The sequence below is a fragment of the Lynx canadensis genome, chromosome B1 (assembly GCF_007474595.2).
Source record: "Lynx canadensis isolate LIC74 chromosome B1, mLynCan4.pri.v2, whole genome shotgun sequence".
Taxonomy (NCBI): Eukaryota; Metazoa; Chordata; class Mammalia; order Carnivora; family Felidae; genus Lynx; species Lynx canadensis.
Window position 1 is genome coordinate 203,513,759 of NC_044306.2, and position 19,455 is coordinate 203,533,213.

The 19,455-nt window shown below is 65.5% G+C and overlaps 1 protein-coding gene across 4 annotated transcripts in view; it reads right to left on the reverse strand.

Moving 5' to 3' along the window:
* Positions 1-1,695: 1,695 nt before the first annotated feature.
* RGS12 (regulator of G protein signaling 12) overlaps positions 1,696-19,455 on the reverse strand; it is a 120,460-nt gene continuing 102,700 nt past the window's right edge. For 3 of the 4 annotated variants that reach the window (XM_030314308.1, XM_030314310.1, XM_030314311.1), the window contains 9 exons: positions 19,049-19,125; positions 16,920-17,114; positions 16,580-16,653; positions 15,965-16,091; positions 13,921-14,017; positions 12,501-12,571; positions 12,003-12,156; positions 10,194-10,655; positions 1,696-2,179 (listed from right to left, as the gene is read on the reverse strand). In XM_030314308.1, coding sequence (XP_030170168.1) covers positions 1,953-2,179; positions 10,194-10,655; positions 12,003-12,156; positions 12,501-12,571; positions 13,921-14,017; positions 15,965-16,091; positions 16,580-16,653; positions 16,920-17,114; positions 19,049-19,125 — 1,484 coding nt within the window. In that variant the 3' untranslated portion in view covers positions 1,696-1,952. Of the gene's footprint in view, positions 2,180-10,193; positions 10,656-12,002; positions 12,157-12,500; positions 12,572-13,920; positions 14,018-15,964; positions 16,092-16,579; positions 16,654-16,919; positions 17,115-19,048; positions 19,126-19,455 lie in introns of those variants that run through there. The other variant, XM_030314309.1, reaches the window with a different exon arrangement.

The window sequence follows — 19,455 nt, forward strand, 5'->3', positions numbered from 1 at the left end:
GCGCCCCGTGGCCCCTGAGCTGGCGTGAGGGGCAGCAGGAGGCGGAAACAGAGCGGCCAGGGCAGGTGGGGGGTCAAGGCCACCTGGCAATGATTAACCTGGCTGCCTCCAGTGCCGGCCCCACATGGTCCTCGTGTCTGCTGCCCCGTTCTCCCCACCTGGTCCAGCTATCCCTCTGGCATCAGCCACTCTAGTCCTGGACCTGACAATATCCTCAGACCCCTCAGACACACAGCCAGTGGGGACCTGAACTCCTGGCCCCAGCATCTGGTCCCCAGCATCTGGTCCCCGCCTCTCCGCAGGGCTGGTTGCGGTCTGTTAGTGAACTATCGATAACCAGAGTGGCCTCGAGTGCTGAGCCTCCCAGGCCTGGGGGGCGGGTGCTAGCCCAGAGGAGGGTGTGTGCGCTGGGCTGAGTGTTGCGGGCAATGAGCCCAGGACAGGGGCCCCTGCTGTCCTCGGCACTCCAGCTTGGCCCCTCCCAGGATAAGCCTGGGGTGGGGGCTCTCACGGGAGTAGAGCTGGGGAGGCGGGCAGCACCGGAGCCGGCAGTCCCCCTGCCCTAACTCTGCAAGCTGCCTGGGAATGTCTCCTCCCCCGCCTGGCCTGGACCCCCGGGGCACCTCCTCCAGGAAGCCTTCCCATCCCTGGACTCCCTGAGCCCTGGGCTTCCCCTTCACAGCTTAGCTGACGTGACGCTGTCCCCATTTGTGTCTGGGTCTGCCCCCACCCCATCCTGAGCTCTGGCTGGGGCCAGCTATCTCTGGGTGGCTCAGGTCCCCCGAAGAGCCCCAGCCAGGCACCCAGGGCCCCCCAAGGCCACAGAGACATGGCCTAGGATCCTGCCCAGGTCTGCACGCACCTCGTGCTCTCCATCTGGGACCTGGGGCGGGCTGCCCCCTGGACACCACGGTAGTAGGTCCTCCCCACCCCTACTAGTCCCAGAATGCGTGACTGGAGGGCGCCAGGCAGAGCCACCCCGGGTTCCCTGTAGATTAGCTCAGTGGCCCACATGGGGAGGAGGCGAGGGCTGGCCCTCACTTTGGCCTAGGGATCAGCTGGGCACTGTGGCCACCTCGCTGTGCGCCCCCAGACCACTCTCTCTCTGGGCCATACGGTGGCCCTGCCCGATGGCCTGGCCTGCCCCCCCCCCGGCCCCCCCCATAAGGCTCAAGCCGCTCTGTAGCCAAACTCACCACGGCCTCGGGCCGGCTGCGCCCAGGCCCCCTGGGCGGTCAGGTTTCCTCTCGGCGGTTCCTCCGCAGACGGCCCCGCCAGACCACCCCTCTGGGGCCAGGCGCAGGGGTTGAGGCGGGGCCGCCTGAAGAGTCCCCACTGCGCGTGGGAGCCACAGCAGCCCAGTGCCCCCGCCGTCTGTGGGTCTCCCAGGCTGAGCCCTGCCCCCACCGGTGGTGGCCCCGGAAGGAGCCCCGCACTGACCCGCAGGGCACGGTACAAAGCGGACGTGACCAGGAGTCCTGACCCAGAAGGGTCGCTTCCTCTCACGCTCCGGAGCACCACGACCTTGGATCCCGTTAGGTCGCCTTCATTCTCTTTGCCCACCCTTGACCTCAGCACCAAGAGCCATTTTCTTCTCAACCCCTCCCCTGATAAGCCCCCGAGACAATGGCTTCCCGAGCGCAGGGTCTATGGCCCCCGCGCCCAGCATGAGGCTGACACTCGGGGGGTCCCCAAAGTTGATTTATTGAGGGAAGGCCGGAGCCAAGGGGCAGCAGGGGACAGGGTCCGAGGAACCCACTGAGCCAGCTGTGGCCAGCATCCGAGGCCGGGCCCCCCTGCCCTCTCCTGGTTTGGCTCCCGAAGGTGTGGAGGCCAAGGTGGCCCCTCCAAGGCCCTCAAGATGATATGGGGCTGTCCCCACAAGATCATGGGCCTCTGCACACGTGTCCAGGTGGGGAAGCTCAGACGCGGGGTCGGGCCTCGGGGCAGCCTCAGACGAAGGTCGCGTGGTGTGGGCCGGCCTTGGGCTTGGCAGGCCCACCTGGGACGGGGCTCAGGCTACGGAGGTCCGAGGCCAGGGGCCCACTGGCCCGTGACCTCTGGGGGCCCGTCCGCACCCTGGGGATGCTGCTGCCTGGCCCAGGTGCCAAGCCAGCAACGCGGTCCACGTCGATGATGGTGTTGACTGGGAGGCCCTGGCTGCCTCTCGCTCCGCCTCCTGTCACGGGGAGAAGAGAGAGACTGTCACCAGTCTGCCCTGCCCTGGGCTCTGGAGCCCAGCAGGAACCCAGGGCAGCAGACTGCACCACCCTCGTCACATAGGCACAGGCGATCCGTGACCCTGGGCGCCCTGGGCCTGGGGCGGAAGTGCCGGGAAGGTCTGCCCTGCAGACAGCTGTCTGCAGGGCGCCGACATCAACCTCTGGTTAAGTAAGCACGCCCCCAGGCCCTCACGGGCCCCCAGCCACCCAGAACGGCGGGGGGCTCTCAGCAGATGTGCCGCATGGTGTGGAGGGCCCAGCCAGGGGGCTTGGGCCTGAGTCATAAGAGGCTGGTGCAGGGGGATGGCAAAGGTGGGGACCCTGGGTCGGGTCACCTGTGCCCTTCAGACACTCCCGTGGCCCTCCCGTGGCCCGACTGTGGCTTGAGAACAGAAGTCAGCTACCTGCTGAGGTCCCCAAACCCCCTAGCCCGAGCGAGTGTGGCGCCCTGATCCCTCCTGCTGGGGCTGTCTGCAGGGCTCACCCTCAGGCCGGGGTGGGTGGGGGGGTCTCAGGGAAGTGGGGGGTGGGATGGGGCCCTTGGCCATGCAGGGGATTCCGGGGAGCAGCTCTCCCGAGGCTGGTGGGGGGGGACCCAGCACTGGGTGGGGGCTGTTCCTCAGGCCAGGTGCTCCCGGCCTCCACCTGCGGACCTCAGTGTGGGGCTTCTCCGCAGGCTGGGGCTCAGGCCAGAGTCGGGCAGGGGCCCAAGCCTGGCTCCTGGCCACCACCCACCCCCCCCCCCCCCCCGCCCCAAGCCCTCCCATCCTGGCCACCTGGTTGTCCTCCGGACTGCTGCTTCGGGGACACGTCTTCACCCTCACAAAGTCTGGTCCTTCCCAGCCTCTCCTTCAGGTCCTGGGCACCCCTTGTCACCTTCCTTGCACCCCACCCCTGCCCCCCGGGGCTGCCTGAAACCACCTCGGAAGCTTCTAGATCCTGGGGGGGGTGAGGGGGGTCACATCTCCCAGCAGGGCCACCGGAGGGCAGAAGTGTGTCTTCCGGATGGAGCCCCGGGGACCAGCCTGGGGCGGCCGTGGGTGTGCTTGGCCACACCCTCGGCCCCCTTCACCACGCTCCCGGCTCACCCTCGGGGTGGGACCAGCCGTGCCACCAGGGCTACTTGCGCAGGCAGGACTCTAGGGCCCTCGTCTGGCCAGGGACGGGCGGGAGTGCTGTCCTATCTGCAGGGGTGACCTTGGACCCTCAGGTGCCTGTAGGGGGCAGGGGGAGCCCTAGGCCCCAAGCCCCGGCCCACAGTGGACAGGCTGGAGAAGGAGCACAGCCCCCAGGGACACGGTGTCCTGCTCCGCTGACTGCCCGTCCCTGGGCCTCAGTTTCCCCAGCCTTGCCGTGGAGGGGAAGACTGTTCCCTCCCTGGTTCTAAGGCCTACAAGCAAGAGTGGGGATGACTGTGGAGGTCAGGAGTCCGGGCTTACCAGCGGCCCTGTGGCCCCCAGCGTCACCCGACCCCACCGCACCCCACACCTCTGGAGGCGCCTCCGCGCCCCCCCACCCCCACCCCGGGGCAAGTCCGGGCTGCAGGCAGAGGCACGCGCCCCCCCGTGAGGGCGTCCAGCCCCACCTCCCAGCGACGAGTCAAGGAGGCGGAAGGAGGGCCTTTCACCGGGGCCTCCGCGCATATCGGCATCAGGCGCCTGGCCCGCGTGGGTCACCCCCGACCCACAGAGGGCTGCTCGAGGCCCATCCCGTTCAGGCAGGTCCAGTGGTGGCAGAGCAGTTGGGGGGTCGGTGGAGCTCCAAAAAGCCTGCCCTCCAGAAGGTCCGAGGGTCCACACGCCACAGCCCTTCGGGTGCTCAACAGACACCCTGCTGGGGCCTGCTGGGATCTCCCCGTCCCGGCTCGTCACTGCGTTCCCACAGCCCCAGCACCAGGCCGCAGGGCCTGGGGATGATGAAGTTGCTCTTCTCCTGGGACTGGGGGCATGCAGAGAGGCAGGGATTTGCCCCCCTTAATCGTTTGCCCCCAGTGTGGGCATCTGTCCAGGGCGTGAAAGGGCCTGTGGCCCCACACGGGCTCAGGAGCCCAGTCTTCTCCTGTCCAGCCCCATACAGACCCCCTGGGAACACAGGGAGCTTCGGGGGTGGCGGTCAGGTCTTGGCCGCGGGCCCCTGGGCAACTCAGTGGGCTCAGGATGGGGAGGAAGGAGTGACTGGTTCTGGAGACAGGGCAGTGGGGGGGTCCACAGGTCAAGGGCACGAGTGTCACAGGGAGGGTGGCCACAGGCCAGGCCCTTCCAGCCCGCCCTGCTCAGATTTGCTGCCCTGAGGGAGGGGTGGCCCTGGGCCTGTGACTCAGGGCAGGACCCCGGGGCCGTGCAGCAGGCTTCCCCGGCAGGGCCAGTGTGAGGACCCCACAGGGCCACACGGCTGCCATTTCCAAAGGGAACCTGGTTCTGCCCCGTGCGCGAGGCCCGCGCTTGGCGAGGCTCATGGAGGTCCTCTGTCCTGTGTCCCTCAAACACCCAAAACCTGGTCTCCTGCTCACTCGGGCTGCTCTGCCGACCCCTCCTTTTCTCAGGGCACTGGAGACCCTGCCCCCTGGCTGACCCCTCCGAGCGTGACCCTGCTGGAGCTCCCCCTGCAATCTGGAGTGGTGGGAGCTCTCCTGCCCCTCGCGGGCCGTCTGTGGGCCGTCCGTCCCTGGGCCACCCCTCCGCTGTCCGTTGGCACTCTCTGTGCCAACAGAGCCAGGTCTGTTCTGATTCTCAAGGCTCCGAGTGAGGACACCGGGACAGCACAGCCGGGCCCCTCCTCTCGGGGACAGCAGGGCACAGGGCTGTAGAGTGGGGCCGGACCCAGAGGCCTGGCTCGACCCCTCGGCCACCTCCAAGCTCTCCTTCGGGACCCAAGCCCAGCTGCCTGTCCCACGGCCCTCCCTGGCCAAGAGGAATCCTCTCTGTCCTCCAGAGCCTTTGCTGGGACTTCTGGTGCCCGTGCTCTGGATCACCCGTGAGGCTGCCCCCCAGAAGCTCCCACAGCCCGAGGAGGCGTGGGCGCTGCTGAACTAGCAAATTCAGGGGGAAGGGAGGAGACCTCGGCCCCTGGCCCTTCCCAGCCCTCTGCTGGCCCCGGGTTCCCTGTTCCACCACTTTCACAGAGGCTGACTGGGTCCCCAGGCCCCCTGGAGTACCTGATGTGCTGGGCGGGGAGGGGGTTACTGGTCTAAGGGTCTTCATTCAGCAAAAGCCTGTACCGAGCACCTGCACGTAGCAGCACGCAGTGGGGGGAGGGGACGACTTCAGGGAGAATGGGGGCTGTGCGGCCCCGGGGCCACGTGGGGTGCAGGCGTGGACATGGGGTCCTGGGGGGGACCGTGGGCAGGTGCTCTGGCTGTGCCAACCCCGGGTGGCCCCTGGCGGCTTGTGGTTCCCACTCAGACCCAGAAGTCACGTGGAGCAGACCTACGCAGGCATGGTGGGAAGGACGCACAGAAAAGGCGGGTCCCCGAGCATGGCTGCGCCGCGGGGGTCCCAGGGCCATCTCGTCCTCAGCAGCCGGGAGGACGGACTTGTCACAGCCTGAGCTGGGGCTGTGGCGGGGCGGGGGGCCGGGCAAACACAGTCGGCCCTGGGAAGCCTGCGGAGCCTTCCAGCCCGGCATCCAGCCGGGGAAGGTCTGCTTGGGCCCACCCCAGCCAGAGCGGGGCCGGAGCGCCAGAACACTCCCCTGGAAGGGGGTGTTCTGGCGAGGCCCCCGGCAGAGGGCTCCCTCCGATTCGTGGCCTGAGATTGGTGGCAGGCCCCCAGCACCGACGTATCCCTGAGAAAGCCAGTCACCTCCACGCACGCCACAGTTTGTACTGGGGAGGACTGGGCTGTCTGCCCCCCCAGGAGGCAGGTGTGCTCAGTGTGGGGGATCCCTTGGTCACCCGGACGGAAGGGACAGGCTTTTGCTGGAGAGAGCATTCAGAAAGAGTAAGCGCAGAGGTGGGGCGGGGTGGCGGGGGGGGGGGGGGGGGGGGGGGGGGGGGGGGGGGGGGACGGGGGTGGGGCCCTGGGACCATCCCAGGCCATGCCAGGCCTCCCTGTGGCTACCGTGGACACGGCTGGAGTAAGGCAGGGCTTCCACATCACCTGGGACTGAGCAGATGTGACACATCAGGACTACGGCTGGGGAGGGGGAGGGGGCCGACCACCGAGCAGCCATGTGCAGACAGGCTCCCGGCCTGCAGCCGCGACAAGGGTTGTGGCGACCCTCATTGCCAAGGTCAAGGGCGTGGCCCCCTCCCCCCCCCCCCTCGCAAGTGCACAAGGCCTCTGATGAACTCTTCAGCTCGTTCCCATGGAAACCACATTCCTGGGCCACAGCGACCCCCACTGGATGGGCTACGTGTTGGTGGAGCGAGAGCTCCAGCTGTCCGCTGGTAAGTAAGCTGTGGGCCCCCGAGAGCTGTGTGCCTTTGGGGACCCCGGACACTGGAACAGTGGAGCGAGGTGTCCAAGCGAGCCACTTGTGCACCCCAGACTGCTCAGATGCCGAGCAGCGTCCCCTCACACCTGAGCCCCCCAGACTCCGGGCCGGAATGGCCAAGCAGGGCCCCCTCCCAGGGAGGGGTGCGTAGCCCCACTGGCCGTGCCCGTGTGGTCACCGAGGGGCCCCACAGTTGCTAAGGGCAGCTGGCCGGTGGGGTCCCCGGGAGCCTGGCCTCCTGAAAGGGGCCCGAAGGGGCTCAGCCAGGACCCTGACCCACACCCCCAATGCCAGCACGGCCAGACAGCGATGAGGAGGAAACCTGGGCTCCTCCCGTGACCGCCTGATGCCTGGGTGAGGGGTGGGGGCGTGGGGCCCTCCTGGCCCGTCCGTCACTCAGACACGGGGGCAGATAAGGAGAGATTTCTCCCAGCCCAGACCATCAGGGAGCGGCTCCAGATGTCCCCTCGCAAAGACCTCTCCCGAATACCACACGGTCAAGCCCTGTTCCCTGGGGTTCCTGGCCACTGACCCTCTTCTCACGAGCGGACCCCAGCCAAGGGTCCAGTACCACCTGAGGGTGGGGGAGGGGCTGCTGGGGCTGCCAGTGCCCTGCCGGCTCTGAGCACTCTCACCGAAGATTCACTCCAACAGATCGTTTTGCTGACTAGGAAGCAGGTGCCCCACAGGGCACACCCCGACGCCCTCCGTGAGGATGTGGACGTGGGCATCTTCTCACACCAGTCAGAGGCCGGCACCACCCTGTGCACGGCCACGGAGGGCCTACCCTGGGAATCTGACTCTCCTGCTGGGACCCGAGAACACACAGCCCCCCACCGGTCCTCTGCAGGACAGGAAGCGCCCAAGGGCGCCCACGAACTCCCGGGGCGTCTTTGGGAATTAGGCTCAAAGCAACCACAGACTTCATTTTCAGGCTGTGCCTAGGGCAGGGGCGCTTTGCACCGGGCTCCCTTCTCGGTGCACACGTCCTTTTGAACACTTCTATGCTTTGGCCACGCAGGCGTGGACAGCCTCTTGGTGCAAGGGTGCTGGGGACTGCGGACCAGGGTGGGCGGGTGGTGTGGTCCTCAGAGGGACACCCCCCTTGCCTGGGGGTGTGTGGCTGGCAGCTGGCCGACCGGCTGGGTGGCCTGGATGTGGCCGTGAGCTGGGGAGCCTGGGCCGCGGGGGCATCAGCACACTGTGCGTCTCCAGCGCGGATCCACAGCGGCCACCGTGTAGCTAAAAGTATTTCACGGCAATTGTTAGAATCTGTGAGAGCGACTTGAGGCGGAACCTGTCCTCCGAGCTGAGAAAATTCAGTGCTTAGCGAGAGACGCTGTCCGCTCACTTGACGGAGGAATCTCGGGGGCGGGCTTCCTTCCATCGCAACAGGGAGGCGCCCGACACAGGCTTGTCGTGGGGCCGGAGGTCCTCATGAACAGAGAGCCCACGGACAGCCTAGCTCGGAGGCCCCCACGAGGCTGGCCCTCGTCAAGCTGGGTTGGCGCGTGTCGCACGGAAGGAGGCCCGAGCCCCGTCCCGGCAGACAGGCTCATCGGCTCCAGGAAGACACGGGTGGCCGCAGACCCTTCACCACCCCTCGTGGCCCGCGTCCCTGCGGCCAGAGCCCTCCCTCTCAGTGGAGCCAAGAGCCGGTGGGGGGGGGGGGGCTGGGGAGGCCTGGCTCCACAGGCCGGAGGCGCCCGGCACAGGGCAGCTGTGACATCCCGGGGGCCACGTCCGGGGCACGCAGGGCGCTGGCCCGGGTGCACTTCCCGAGCTGATGGTAGTTCCGTGGGAAAACTGCCCCCAGCGGGGTGAACCGTGCGGGCGGGACACCGCGACGCAGCCTCGGAGCGCACAGCCCCACCCAGGGCCGGCCAGCCCGGCGGGCTCCAGGTGACTGACTACCACACGACGCCCGACTCTCGTCTCCTGGAGGTGACGGCAGACAGGGGAGGCCTAACTACCCAGCGATGGCATCGGTGCTCTCGGGGAGAGGAGGCCCCTACCTGTCAGGCCACCGTGTGGCCGGAGTGTGGGGCCGGATCTCCCCGCACCTGCCCCGAGGGGCCCTCATTCAAACCGCCCCCTCGCCATGCTCACCGCTAAACAGCTGTGTCTGTGGGTATACAGGAGGCGCTCAAGAGTATCGCCTGAGTGAGTGGCACATCTTTATAAGCCACTGTACCAAGGCAAACCCACTGAAAGTGGAAAGAAACGTTCAAGAGAAAAAGAAGAGAGCTTTAAACCAGTCCGATGACAAGACCCAGAGTTTATTACTCTTGGAAGAACACAGACTCGGAACAAAGAGCAGAGAGGCAGAGTCAGCCGCAGCGCAGACGTGCGAAGGCGCGACACGGGGAGGGACCAGGCTTCTCCCGGTTTGGCGTCCGTGCGAAGTCCGTGCGAAGTCAGTGGGCAGGTGCCCGGCGAGCCTGCCCACGTGGCACGTGCCCTCCAAAGCGCCCCGATATGTACATATCTACAGAACGCACACGACAAGCGCTTCCCCGGCCCCTGATCCCGCGGTACAAGTCGGAGGGCCGTCGGCAAGGGGCCGGAGCAAAGGCTGGCATTCGTGTCACCCCCAACAGCCGACCGCAGCCCGTGTCCGCGCATCACGGAGCACACAGAGGAGAAAGGACAGCCACCAGTGGCCCTATCACAGTGTCCACTGAAAAGGCTCCTCATCTACAGCACAGAGACGAGGGACGGGGGACGGGGGACGGGGGCCGGTGACGCATGCACACACGTCGGGACACCGGTTCCGAGTGGGGCGGAGCTGCTCTGAAGGCCAGGAGCCCTGCTTCATACACCTCACACTCGTGGCTCGCGGGCAGCCGTATCGCTCACCTCCACACCCGCTAACTCGAGCGTCCGTCCGGAGGACACCTGTGCATATTCCAGGCCCGGGAACCCCCAGGACTCCCGAGCCCCGGCCCGGCCACGCGGGGCCAGACACGGCTGCAGTCTCACGGAGTCGGGCGAGCGGGCGCAGCCCTCCCTGCAGAGGACCTGGACGCCCTTCCGGATCACGCGGGGCCTTACCACTTGCTCAAGACAAATGCTATTTGGTTTCCAGTCTCGAGACTAAAACACTAAAAGCGCCAGCTATGCACGTTTTAAGAACAGCACGTACGTTTTCAGAAACTCCCCGGACCTTGCGCAGAGGCAGCAGGGGACCCGGGAGCGAGGAGGAGGCTGGCGGGAGAGCGCCGCCGTCTGTCCAGGCGGGGGCCACTCAGACGCATCACCACTTCCGGAGCATCGCGCGGCCTCGCCCGCTCGCCCTGAGCCCCTCCGTGACCCGTCCCGGACACACGCACACGTGCTCCTAAAGGAAAGGCAGAGGCGGCCGGCCCACGGGGACCGTGACGATAGCGGCCACGCCGGAACGCCTCATCAGCTAGAGGATTGGGGTAGAGGGTGACTTACCATAAGTGTTTCTTTTTTTATTGGAAACTGAGTGGACAACAGCGGGCGGACAGCAGAGACTCAAAGGTGAGGGGGGGGGGTCAAACCTGGAGGTACCTGGTCTCGGAGGTCCGGCCGAGTCCTGCGGGGTGGGGGTTGGCGGCAATAAAGTGCTGTTGGGGCTGCTGATGTCCCCCTCCCCCGTGAGCGTCAGGTCGGCCACATGCTCGCCCTCCATGGTCTGGACGCCCCCGGCCTCGGCTTCCTGGGCGTGGGGCGTGGGGGTCTGGGGGGCACTGAAAGGTGGGCTGTCGGCCGAGCTGGGGCTCGTCCCCGGGCTCTCGTGGCAGTCTCGGACGGGCCCCCACGGCTCCTGGGCCCGGGGAGCCTTTTCCTTGCCGTTGCTGGTGAAGCTTCTCTTGCCGAGGCCCTTAGCCGCGGCGGGCGGGGGGAGGGCCAGCTCCAAGGGGCCGGGGGGCAGACGCAGGAACTCGGGAAGAACCAGGTCCTCCTTCCTTAGCAGCCCGCGCTGGTCGTCTGCTCTGTTGCTCTGAGCTTTGGAAATGAGCTCAAAAAACTCTATTGGAAAAGAACCCCACAGCAACCCAGTCTTAGAGAGGTTCAGAGCTGGGCACGCACAGCAAAAAGTTCACCGTCTGGAAAGCTCTGGTCGTGGGCTGTCCCACTGCCCTGAACTCCAGGCCACGGGCCGACCGGGCGCCGCCCTCCATCACCACCTGCACCCTCAGAACTGCGGGGAGGCCCCAAACTAAGGGGAGGCCCCAAAACTAAGTTGTGTGAAGTCCAGACCCGAACAGACCGAAGCACCTGCTGGACGTGCTGTGTGCGGACGGCTTTGGTGATGTGTTTGTCGCCCACACTCTGATTATACCTGGAGGCCCGGACCCTCCTGATGATTGGGGGGGGGGGGGCACCGGAGGCACGAGTGAGCCCGCGGCCCCCCTAGACGGCAGCGTGTGAAAGCTGGGCCTCGAGGGGTCACCACCTTCTGGCAGAAGGTGGTCTGTCTCCCACCTTCCTGGAGGGGGAGGCTGCGGACAGCCTGCCCTTTGCCCCCGGCCTCCTCCAGAGCTCCTGCCCTCTTACCTGGGCCTCCGCCAGCCGTCACTGGAGTTCACCGTCCAAAGTAGACAGAGTCTAAGCTGAGCTTTCTCCAGCATTTAAATTACACTCTTAGTTTTCAAAAAATGACCAGGAGTTTAAAATCTCAAATCGTAAAGACTCTCAGCAGTGAGCAGGCGTGTGTCTTACTTCTGCCTCCTCGGTGGCCAATGCAGGCCGGGGGAGGCGGGGCGAGCAGGCTCAGGTTGGCCTTCACAGGGGAGCTAGCTGGGAGCCCAGCTGACTAGGAGGCCCTCCCTGGATCAAACTTCAGGCCGCTGTAACAGCTGTTAGATTTGATTCTGCTGTTACAGGCTTTCAGAAGAAAAAGAAGTTTCCATAAGAGGCCACCCTCTCTCTCCCCTGCAGGCCCGGGGAGTACAGGGCATCCAGCCCAACAGGCTAAGGCACACGCCTTCCTCAGGGCCTCTGACCGGCAAGGTCGGCGAGCCCAGGGCCCTCCCAGCTGCCTCCTCCCCACCTGGCACCCGCCCTCCTGGTGGGGACTCTGGCCGGAGCCCTCTGACACTAGCTGAGCCCTCATACAAGTGGGGAGGGAGGGGTGCAGACAGATCCTGGGGGACCGCTTGCTGCGCCCCTCAAGGGCAGTCCCTGGCTCCTCAGGGGGCCTGATACTCAGTCTGAGAAGAGGGAAGAGTTACACCGAGAGCCACAGGCTGTGGCAGGGGTAAGGCAGGACAGCATCCTTCTGATGTCACTAACTCAGAGAAAGTTCTCACGGTTGCCCTGGAAAACTGACATCGCATTCACTAAAAACACGCAAGTTTTAAAAAGTACACATACCCTCTGCTTCGTCCAAATTAATTTTCTGATATTTTTTTTTCCCAATCTTTGCAATAGATTCTTCTCTCTTTGAAAGCCGGGGATCCCTAGCATTTTTTCCATTTTCTCCTTTTATTTTAATAGAATTAGACTTGCCTAGTGTTCTCTCCTCTCCCTGCATTAGAAGGAAAGTCAGAGTACACACAACCCATCAGTTAGAGACAGAAAGGACCCCTGAGACACATCGCGTCGACACACGCTTTACGTGCCTTGCGGAAAAAGCAGTCGCAATGATGAAGTTTACAAAAACACCCCACCCCCAACGCAGGGGAACAGAGAGCCAATGGCCCAGGGTCAGGGGGAGCCGGGCACCCGCAGGGGAGCAGGGGTGCGGGGCCGGCCCAAGCAGAGAGCTGGTGGGCATGAACGGGCGACAGACAGAGGGGCGTGAGGGGCCCGACCTGAGCTGCACCAGCCAGGAGCGAGGAAACCGGGCGGACGAGGGCAGAGGGGAATTACCGTAGCCGAGTGATTTCTGGAACTGGAATTTACAGCTATATTCTGTTTGACTGGTGCACTTTTCTGTTTATCTGTGGATACCGAACACAATGAGATAAGCTTTGTAATTACAGTGAATCATAAGTCCGCCTGAACGTTTAAACATAATCACATTTATATCTTTTCGAGAGAAAGCTGTCGAGAAGCCAAAGCTTTTCAAGATCCCTCACTTCATATGCACACACTGGCCAAAATGCCGGTTCAGAACGAGGGACGAGAGACCACCGTCCCCCACCCACCGCGTCGGGGGCAAGATGGCGGGGTGGGGGGGGGGCATGGCAGCTCCACCCTCCAGTTATGGGGACTTTTTGGACGTGGTGAAAGAAAGGCTCGTTTCAGGTACTGTCTGGCATGAAGATTCTTTAGACAGCAGAAGATTCTCACATTTATGACCTATTTTCAAACGTGGCTGTTGCCCCAAGTCAGGGCTACAGGCCGGCCTCTGCCGGCACCAGAGGTCCAAAGCCCACTCCGCTGGCCCGGAATCACCTAGAGGAATAACAGCGCTCCTGCCTGAGAGCAGCTTTGCAAACACGCTGGGTGCACCCGCCTGTGGTGCCACCGTCACCCCACCCCACCCCGTCTGGCCACCAGGCCCCCGAAAGAGCGCAGCATTCTCTGGGACCGAGGGTGGGCCCGGAAGATCCTTCCTCCACCACCAGGGGGCAGAGAGGAGCAGGACACTGCAGTCAGGGAGGCCCCCCGGGGCGGGGGACGGAGACCTGTGAGCCCAGCTACATTTCAGAGCACAACGCGCCCCCGCCGGGTGAGAGCCTGGGAAAGGGAAGACGCAGCCCTGAGTCGCATCCGGCAGCTCCTTGCAAAGTATCTCTGTGCCCGGGGACTCAGCAGACGGTTCCGGAAAGCCCTCTCCAGGAGGCATGCTTCCTACTGCCCTGCGCCTAGGTGGGGGCTGGGTGTTCTGAGGAGAGCGCAGGCCCCTGAGGCGTTGGGGCGAAGCGTGGAGGACTGACTGCTGACCCCGAGGCTGGGCACCCGGCGGCGGGGACCCAGCCTGTGACCCTCGGGCCCAGCACCTCAAGGCCTCCCGGGAGGGAGCACTCTGGCCAAAGCCCCGGAGGCGGGGCACGTTGGACCTGCGCAGCAATCCTGTGGGGCTCCTGGCAGGCCTGTCACCCGCCCCTCTTACAGCCGAGAGGACGCGTTCAGCTGTGCCAGCAGGCGCGTGGCTCCTAGAGCGAGGCCCTCGTGCTCCCGGTCCCTGTTGTTGGCCTCCTGCCCGCGGTCAGGGCTGGACCAGGCTGGGGTTGGATCCTGCCCTGTGAGGCCCTAAATGAGACCACGGGGTAGCAGGGCTGGGGGCTTTCAGGAGGCAGAGCAAAGGGGACCCCAGCAGGCTGGGGACAGAGGCCTCGCTCACCTTTTCCTCTGGAGGGGTCCCTCTCCTCCAAGATGACCCGTTGCCCGTCCAGACTGGATATGGGGGCGCCGAGGTCCAGGGGCTCCTTCTCTCCACTCTAGAAGCAGAGATGGTGCAGGGAGTGACTCACCCGGGTCAGAACTTTTTGGAATGGCTGTGTGTGTTCCAGCCGCTGACGGGAAGGCCGTGCCGGGCCTGCTGGAGTCACGTGCCAGGTGCCCCCAGGCCCTATCACCTGGGCAGGGCTGCCTCAGAGGGCGCTCGGTAGGTGCCCAGCCAGCAGCGCAGGGGACCGACCTGGGGCCGGCCACACACTGCCGACGTGGGTAACACGGGTTCCGAGCAGTGGCTGGCCTTCGGGGAACGCCTGCGGCCCGAGGGATGTGCGTGCGCAGGGCTGCTGGCCTACAGCTCGCGGAACAAGACGCAGGATGGGGGTGGGGGGGGTGGGGAGAGCGCTCGGGGAACGCGGCGGACATCTCAGTCCACAGACCCGGCGTCTTACACGTCGCATCCACTCCACACACCTCTCCTCACCTGATGAGGCGAGCATCAAAACCCGCCTCCCTGACCCTCAGAGGCGGTTGGGGGGCGAAGGGCGAGAGCGAACTGTTTCCTCTGCAGACAGGCAGAGGCGACAGCTCGCAGAGCCACTTGAGGTCCCGGGCGGCACCCTCAGCTGTGGCCACGGGGCCCGCCCTTCTCCCCTCGGGGAACCGCCCTGCTGCCCAGGCCACGCCACTGTTCAAAGAAAGGAATCTGAACTGGCAGTTTGCCTTCCTAAGTTCCGTCGGTCGAGAGGACAATTAAAGTGACCAGATGCCAAGTCGGAGCGACTGGTGCCAGACCCGAGGGAAAGGACCGACGGCTGATGGGTCTGCCCCGCTCTCCATGTTCCCCGCCTAGGTGGCCGTATTCACTGGCGAGGCCACATCTGTCACAAGCCATGCCACAAGAAGTGTCCGTGGCCGGAGACCCAAGGCGGCTGACCCTCTCTTCCCAGTGAGGGTCTCAGCAGCCAGAAAGCAGCTCACCCAGCAAACAAGCCCATTCTACAGACAGGGAGACTGAGGCAGAGAGCAGTGAGGCGCTAGCTCAGGATCTCAGAGCGAGAGCAGGAGACCAGGTGGCGCCCAGTCCAAGTCCCTCTCCGTCCGGCACAGTCTAGACTCCGACGGCGGCCCTCCCTGCCGAGCTGGGGAAGCGGCCCCGGGCTACCCTCAGGATCCCGGTGAACAACGCAACACGGCCCCCTCGTTCATTTCAAAGCTCTTGAACGATCTGGGGCCCAATTCAGAGACCATTAAAATCCTCCAAATACTCGAAATCATAGATTGCTCTGATAAAGTTCTTTCTACGCAGAGAGACCACAGGGCGAACGCTGTACCATTAACCACCACGCTTCACGGTAAGCGGGCACAATGCGCCACAACACGTCGGTGATTTCGGCACAGACCGGGCCGCGGGAGTGCCAGCCTCCTGCCCCAGGACGTCCCCCCGAAACCGTCTGGTCACAGGGGGAAAGGACCCTGCCCTGGTTCACTCCGGCTTCTTTGTCCCCGCGTGCGGTCTCCCTCACTTGCTCACGTTGTGCCCCGGGGGCCCTGCTTGGACATGGCGCATTTTTAGGTCTCAGGAAATGTAAACGAGAGGGCGCACCCAAGGCCGTCTGCCAAAGCCCGGCAGCTGCTCAGGGTGCGGGACGCACCTGTGCCCCTGGCTCCCTGCCAGCCCATCAGATCTGCAGACGGTGGGGAGATTCCAGGGCTTTTCAGTGGTTGGTTTCTCATTTTTGCTTCTCTGGACCCAAACCACATCTCAGCCATCACCCAGAGCTCCCTGGGAACCATCCAGGGGTAAGTAAACAGGGAGCATTTCCACTCACTAGGACACCCGCCCCCCAGGGCCTTGGCGTGCCCCCAGGTCACACACGCACGTACGTGGAGCTCCAGAGGCGGGCCTGCACGCCGCACCCCCTCCCACCACCGCCCGCCCCAGCCCCGACCAAGGTCTCACACACCCGCGAGCCCCCCGGGTCACTCACCAGCCTGGCCACCAGCTCATTCAGGTGCAGGCCGTACTTGGCCACCACGGGCCGCAGCACTTCCGTGACGGGCTTGGTGGGCTTGGCCTTGAGTCCCACTGACCGGTTGATCGGGACCAGATCCAGCCTGGTTGGAGGGGGAGGAACACGAACACGTCTGCTGCAAATATACGCTCAGATGTTCCTTCTCAAGGACGGGATGACGTGGCACCCACAGGCGACCCGCGGCACCTTGGGGCTCAGCAGCTCGTGCCAGGCTGGGGCCGAGGAGCACCCTCGGCACGAGAAGGAAGCCGGGAGGGGCGTCTCCGAGGTTTTCAGTGGGCTGTCATCCCGGGCAAAGAGGGGGCCCGTCCTGGCGGATGGCCAGCACTGTGCTGTCCCGCCTGCCCACCCCTGGGGACACCTGTGAGGCAGGACAGTGACCGGCTGCGGGCTCCTGGGGACTCGGTGCGGCCACCGCCACCCCCCCCACCCCACCCCACTCCCCCCCACCCCACAAAGCGGGTGCCTGCCTTCCCTTCCCCGCCGCGCACGCAAGGCTGGCAGGGACGCCCCCAGAGACGGACGTGTGGCCCAGGAGACCCCGTGGCACAGCAGCGGCGTTTTTCGTACCGAAACAAAGTCCGCTTTTCCAGCCGCAGGTCCCGAGACTCCAGGATGCTACTGTCTTGGTGCAGCACCAGAGGCTTTGCAACACGTGGAAAGAACAGAGACCCGAGTCAGAGCGGGGGCGGGCGAACGCCCCCGGAACGCGCCCCCGCGTCCTGCCTGCAGCGGGACAGCCGTGCGTCCCACGCGGCCTCTCAGAGAAGGCGGCCCCGCGGACAAGCTAAGTCAGCGCCACGCGTCCCTGCGACCGGAGGGCCCAGGCAGCTCTGGCCAGCAAGACAGACAGAGACAGACCCGCCGGCACCCCCACCCCCGGGCAGACCCCGTGGCGAGGGCCCTGTACCTTGTCCCCGCCCACCAGGAAGAGGTCCACCGCCGCCCCGTTGAGGCTGTGTCGCTCACAGAGCCCAGCCAGGACCTCCTTGATGGACAGCCCCGCCTGGACCGCCACCACGCAGGACGTCCCGTCGGGGAGCTGGACGCTGCAGTGCCTGGCCGCCTTGTCCCGCTCTGGCACCGAGGTCCTGCAGGCCTCCGACTGGGGAGCCGGGAGATGAACGTCACGACGGGTGCACAGGCACCCCGAGAAGCACCCCCCCCCCCCCCGCTCTGGCCAGCACCAAGGAACCGACCAAGTGGGTGGGGCTGCTAAGTACCGCGCGAGAAGGCAGCTGTCTCTAGTCCTTCCCGGCCTGTGACCCACTCACGAGGGCCGGGCTTAACGAGCCGCTGGGCTCTGAACGGGACGGGCCCTTCGCGTGTTGTTTTCAGGGGGCTTGTGTTGGCCCCAGAGCTGGAAGCAGACGGGGCCGCCCTGTGGAGCCCGCTCCTGCCTCGCAGACGGTCGCACTGGGGACCCACCAGGCGGGCCAGATGCACGCGGGGGGCCTGAGGCCCCGCCCGGTCTGGGAGGCCCCTCGGCTGCCCCCCCTTATCCTTCTGGCCCTTCCCACCTGAGCCCCCACGACCGGAGGCCTCTCCCAGAGGACTGGACTGCGGACTGTGGAGGGCACGGGGGGCCCGAGGCCGGGGCAGGGAGCAGGGCAGCGCGGGCAAAGGCTCGCAGGCAGGAACACGCACCCTAGGGGTGACGACTCCTCCCGCGGACACCGGCCATCGGGTCAGAGAAGCCAGTGAGGGGCGTTGTGTCCTGACAGTCCCACACACTATGCAAGGCTCAGCACGGGACGTGCAGGGGGCGGGGCTGTGAGGGGCACAGTAGGAGCCTCGGCTCCGCCCTCCTTTAGCGGCTGGCAGACCACCCCTCGCCCCGGGCCAGTGTGAGGGACAGGACCGGGCCTCCTCGGGGGCCCTTTCGCCCAGAGGATGCTCGACACCCTCCCCGGGTGAGGACGTGGCCCCAGCCGGCCTGCCCGGCCCTCAGCAGCGAGACACCCGCGCGGAAGGGGGAGGTCGGGTGGGGAGAGGCGGGCTCCGGGGCACCGCGGGCCGAGGCTTTCGGAAACGGCAGTCTGTGATTTCATCGTCTGCATTATTCACGGACTAAGTCAGGGGCTCGGGAAATGGCTACTCGGCACGCGGTCCCGGTACCAGGACCCACACCCGGATGTGGGGGCTCCCGAGCGGGCAGGACGTGGACGAGGGGCCAGCCCGTGGCCCTGTTCCCGCGGCAGACCTCAGGTCTGTCTGTGACGTCTCCCCTGGTCTCTGCGGGTCAATGGCGTGTCCCGGCCGCAAACGGCTCCTGCGTGTCCTTCTACCGTACCGCCTGCCTCGGCCGCCACTCTACCGTGGCCGTCTCCTCCTGAAAATCTCTGTGGCCCTGACATCGCTTCAGAAAACGGAGTCCGTAGGTGGTAGGCTGATTATAAAATGGCCCCAGCTACTCCCTTCCCCCGGATGCGGGCGCAGTAAGGAAGGTTCTCTGTTTCTTAAGCTGGAGTTTGGGCGGTTTGCTGGCCCGCGGCGGTTCACCGGCTCGACCCTCCCAGCTCTAACTGTGGCACAGTGTCCCTGGAGAGGAGGGGATACTCTGCGAGCACGAGCCAGGAGGTTTTCCACGCCCGCTGTGAGACAAGAGCTGGCGGCCAGCAGGTGCCCCCAGCCGACTGAGAGCAGGGTCACAACCAGCAGCCAGCCTGCCACACGGGCCGGGGTGAGGCCGGAGCGGGGGTCCCCTCAGGGTAGCCCCCGCGAGCAGAAGCACAGGTGCGAGGAGGCAGGAGGTGACGGGACGGTCACACGCGAGACCAACGGAAAGCTCTGTTGGCTCTTAGTGGGGCTCACACAACGGGAGCTGGATGAGGACAGACGTCAGCAATAAAGCCAGAAATAATCTAGTGCACAAGCCGCAGCCCTCCCCCGTGTCCCCACGCGCCCAGGAGCCCCGGCCCCACATCAGCGGCACCCGCGTTTGTTCGGCTTCATGAGTGGGGGCTTTGCGTGGCCAAACACGGAGGCGGATTTCACGAATCCGCTGTGGCCTTTGGGAGGGGGGAGGCGGTGACTTACCAGGTCCAGGCTCCCCGCGGAGGACACGGAGCCCTGTGACTCGCGGCGACCCAGGCCTCCGTTGGCGTGCAGGGGTTCTTGATGGGGAAACACAGTGACTCAGCACCGGAGGCCAGCTCTCCCCCTCTGCACGGGATACAGGGCCCGCCTTCCTCGGTCACATCCCCAACCTCACCCTTTCAGGCCAAGCAGACCAGGGACACGGAGAGGCCTCTCAGAGGCACCCCCCTCGGCTAGACTCCGCTCTGCCCTTGGCCGTAGCCGGCCCCCAGACACACAAGGACACGCTCCTGGGGTGTGGAATTTTCACTTCGACACGTGGCTTCTGGGCCTAAATGGACAGTGGTAAGCACCCCGACCAGTGACCGCACCTCTACTCACGCTTGACTCCCATCTTCCTGCCAGGT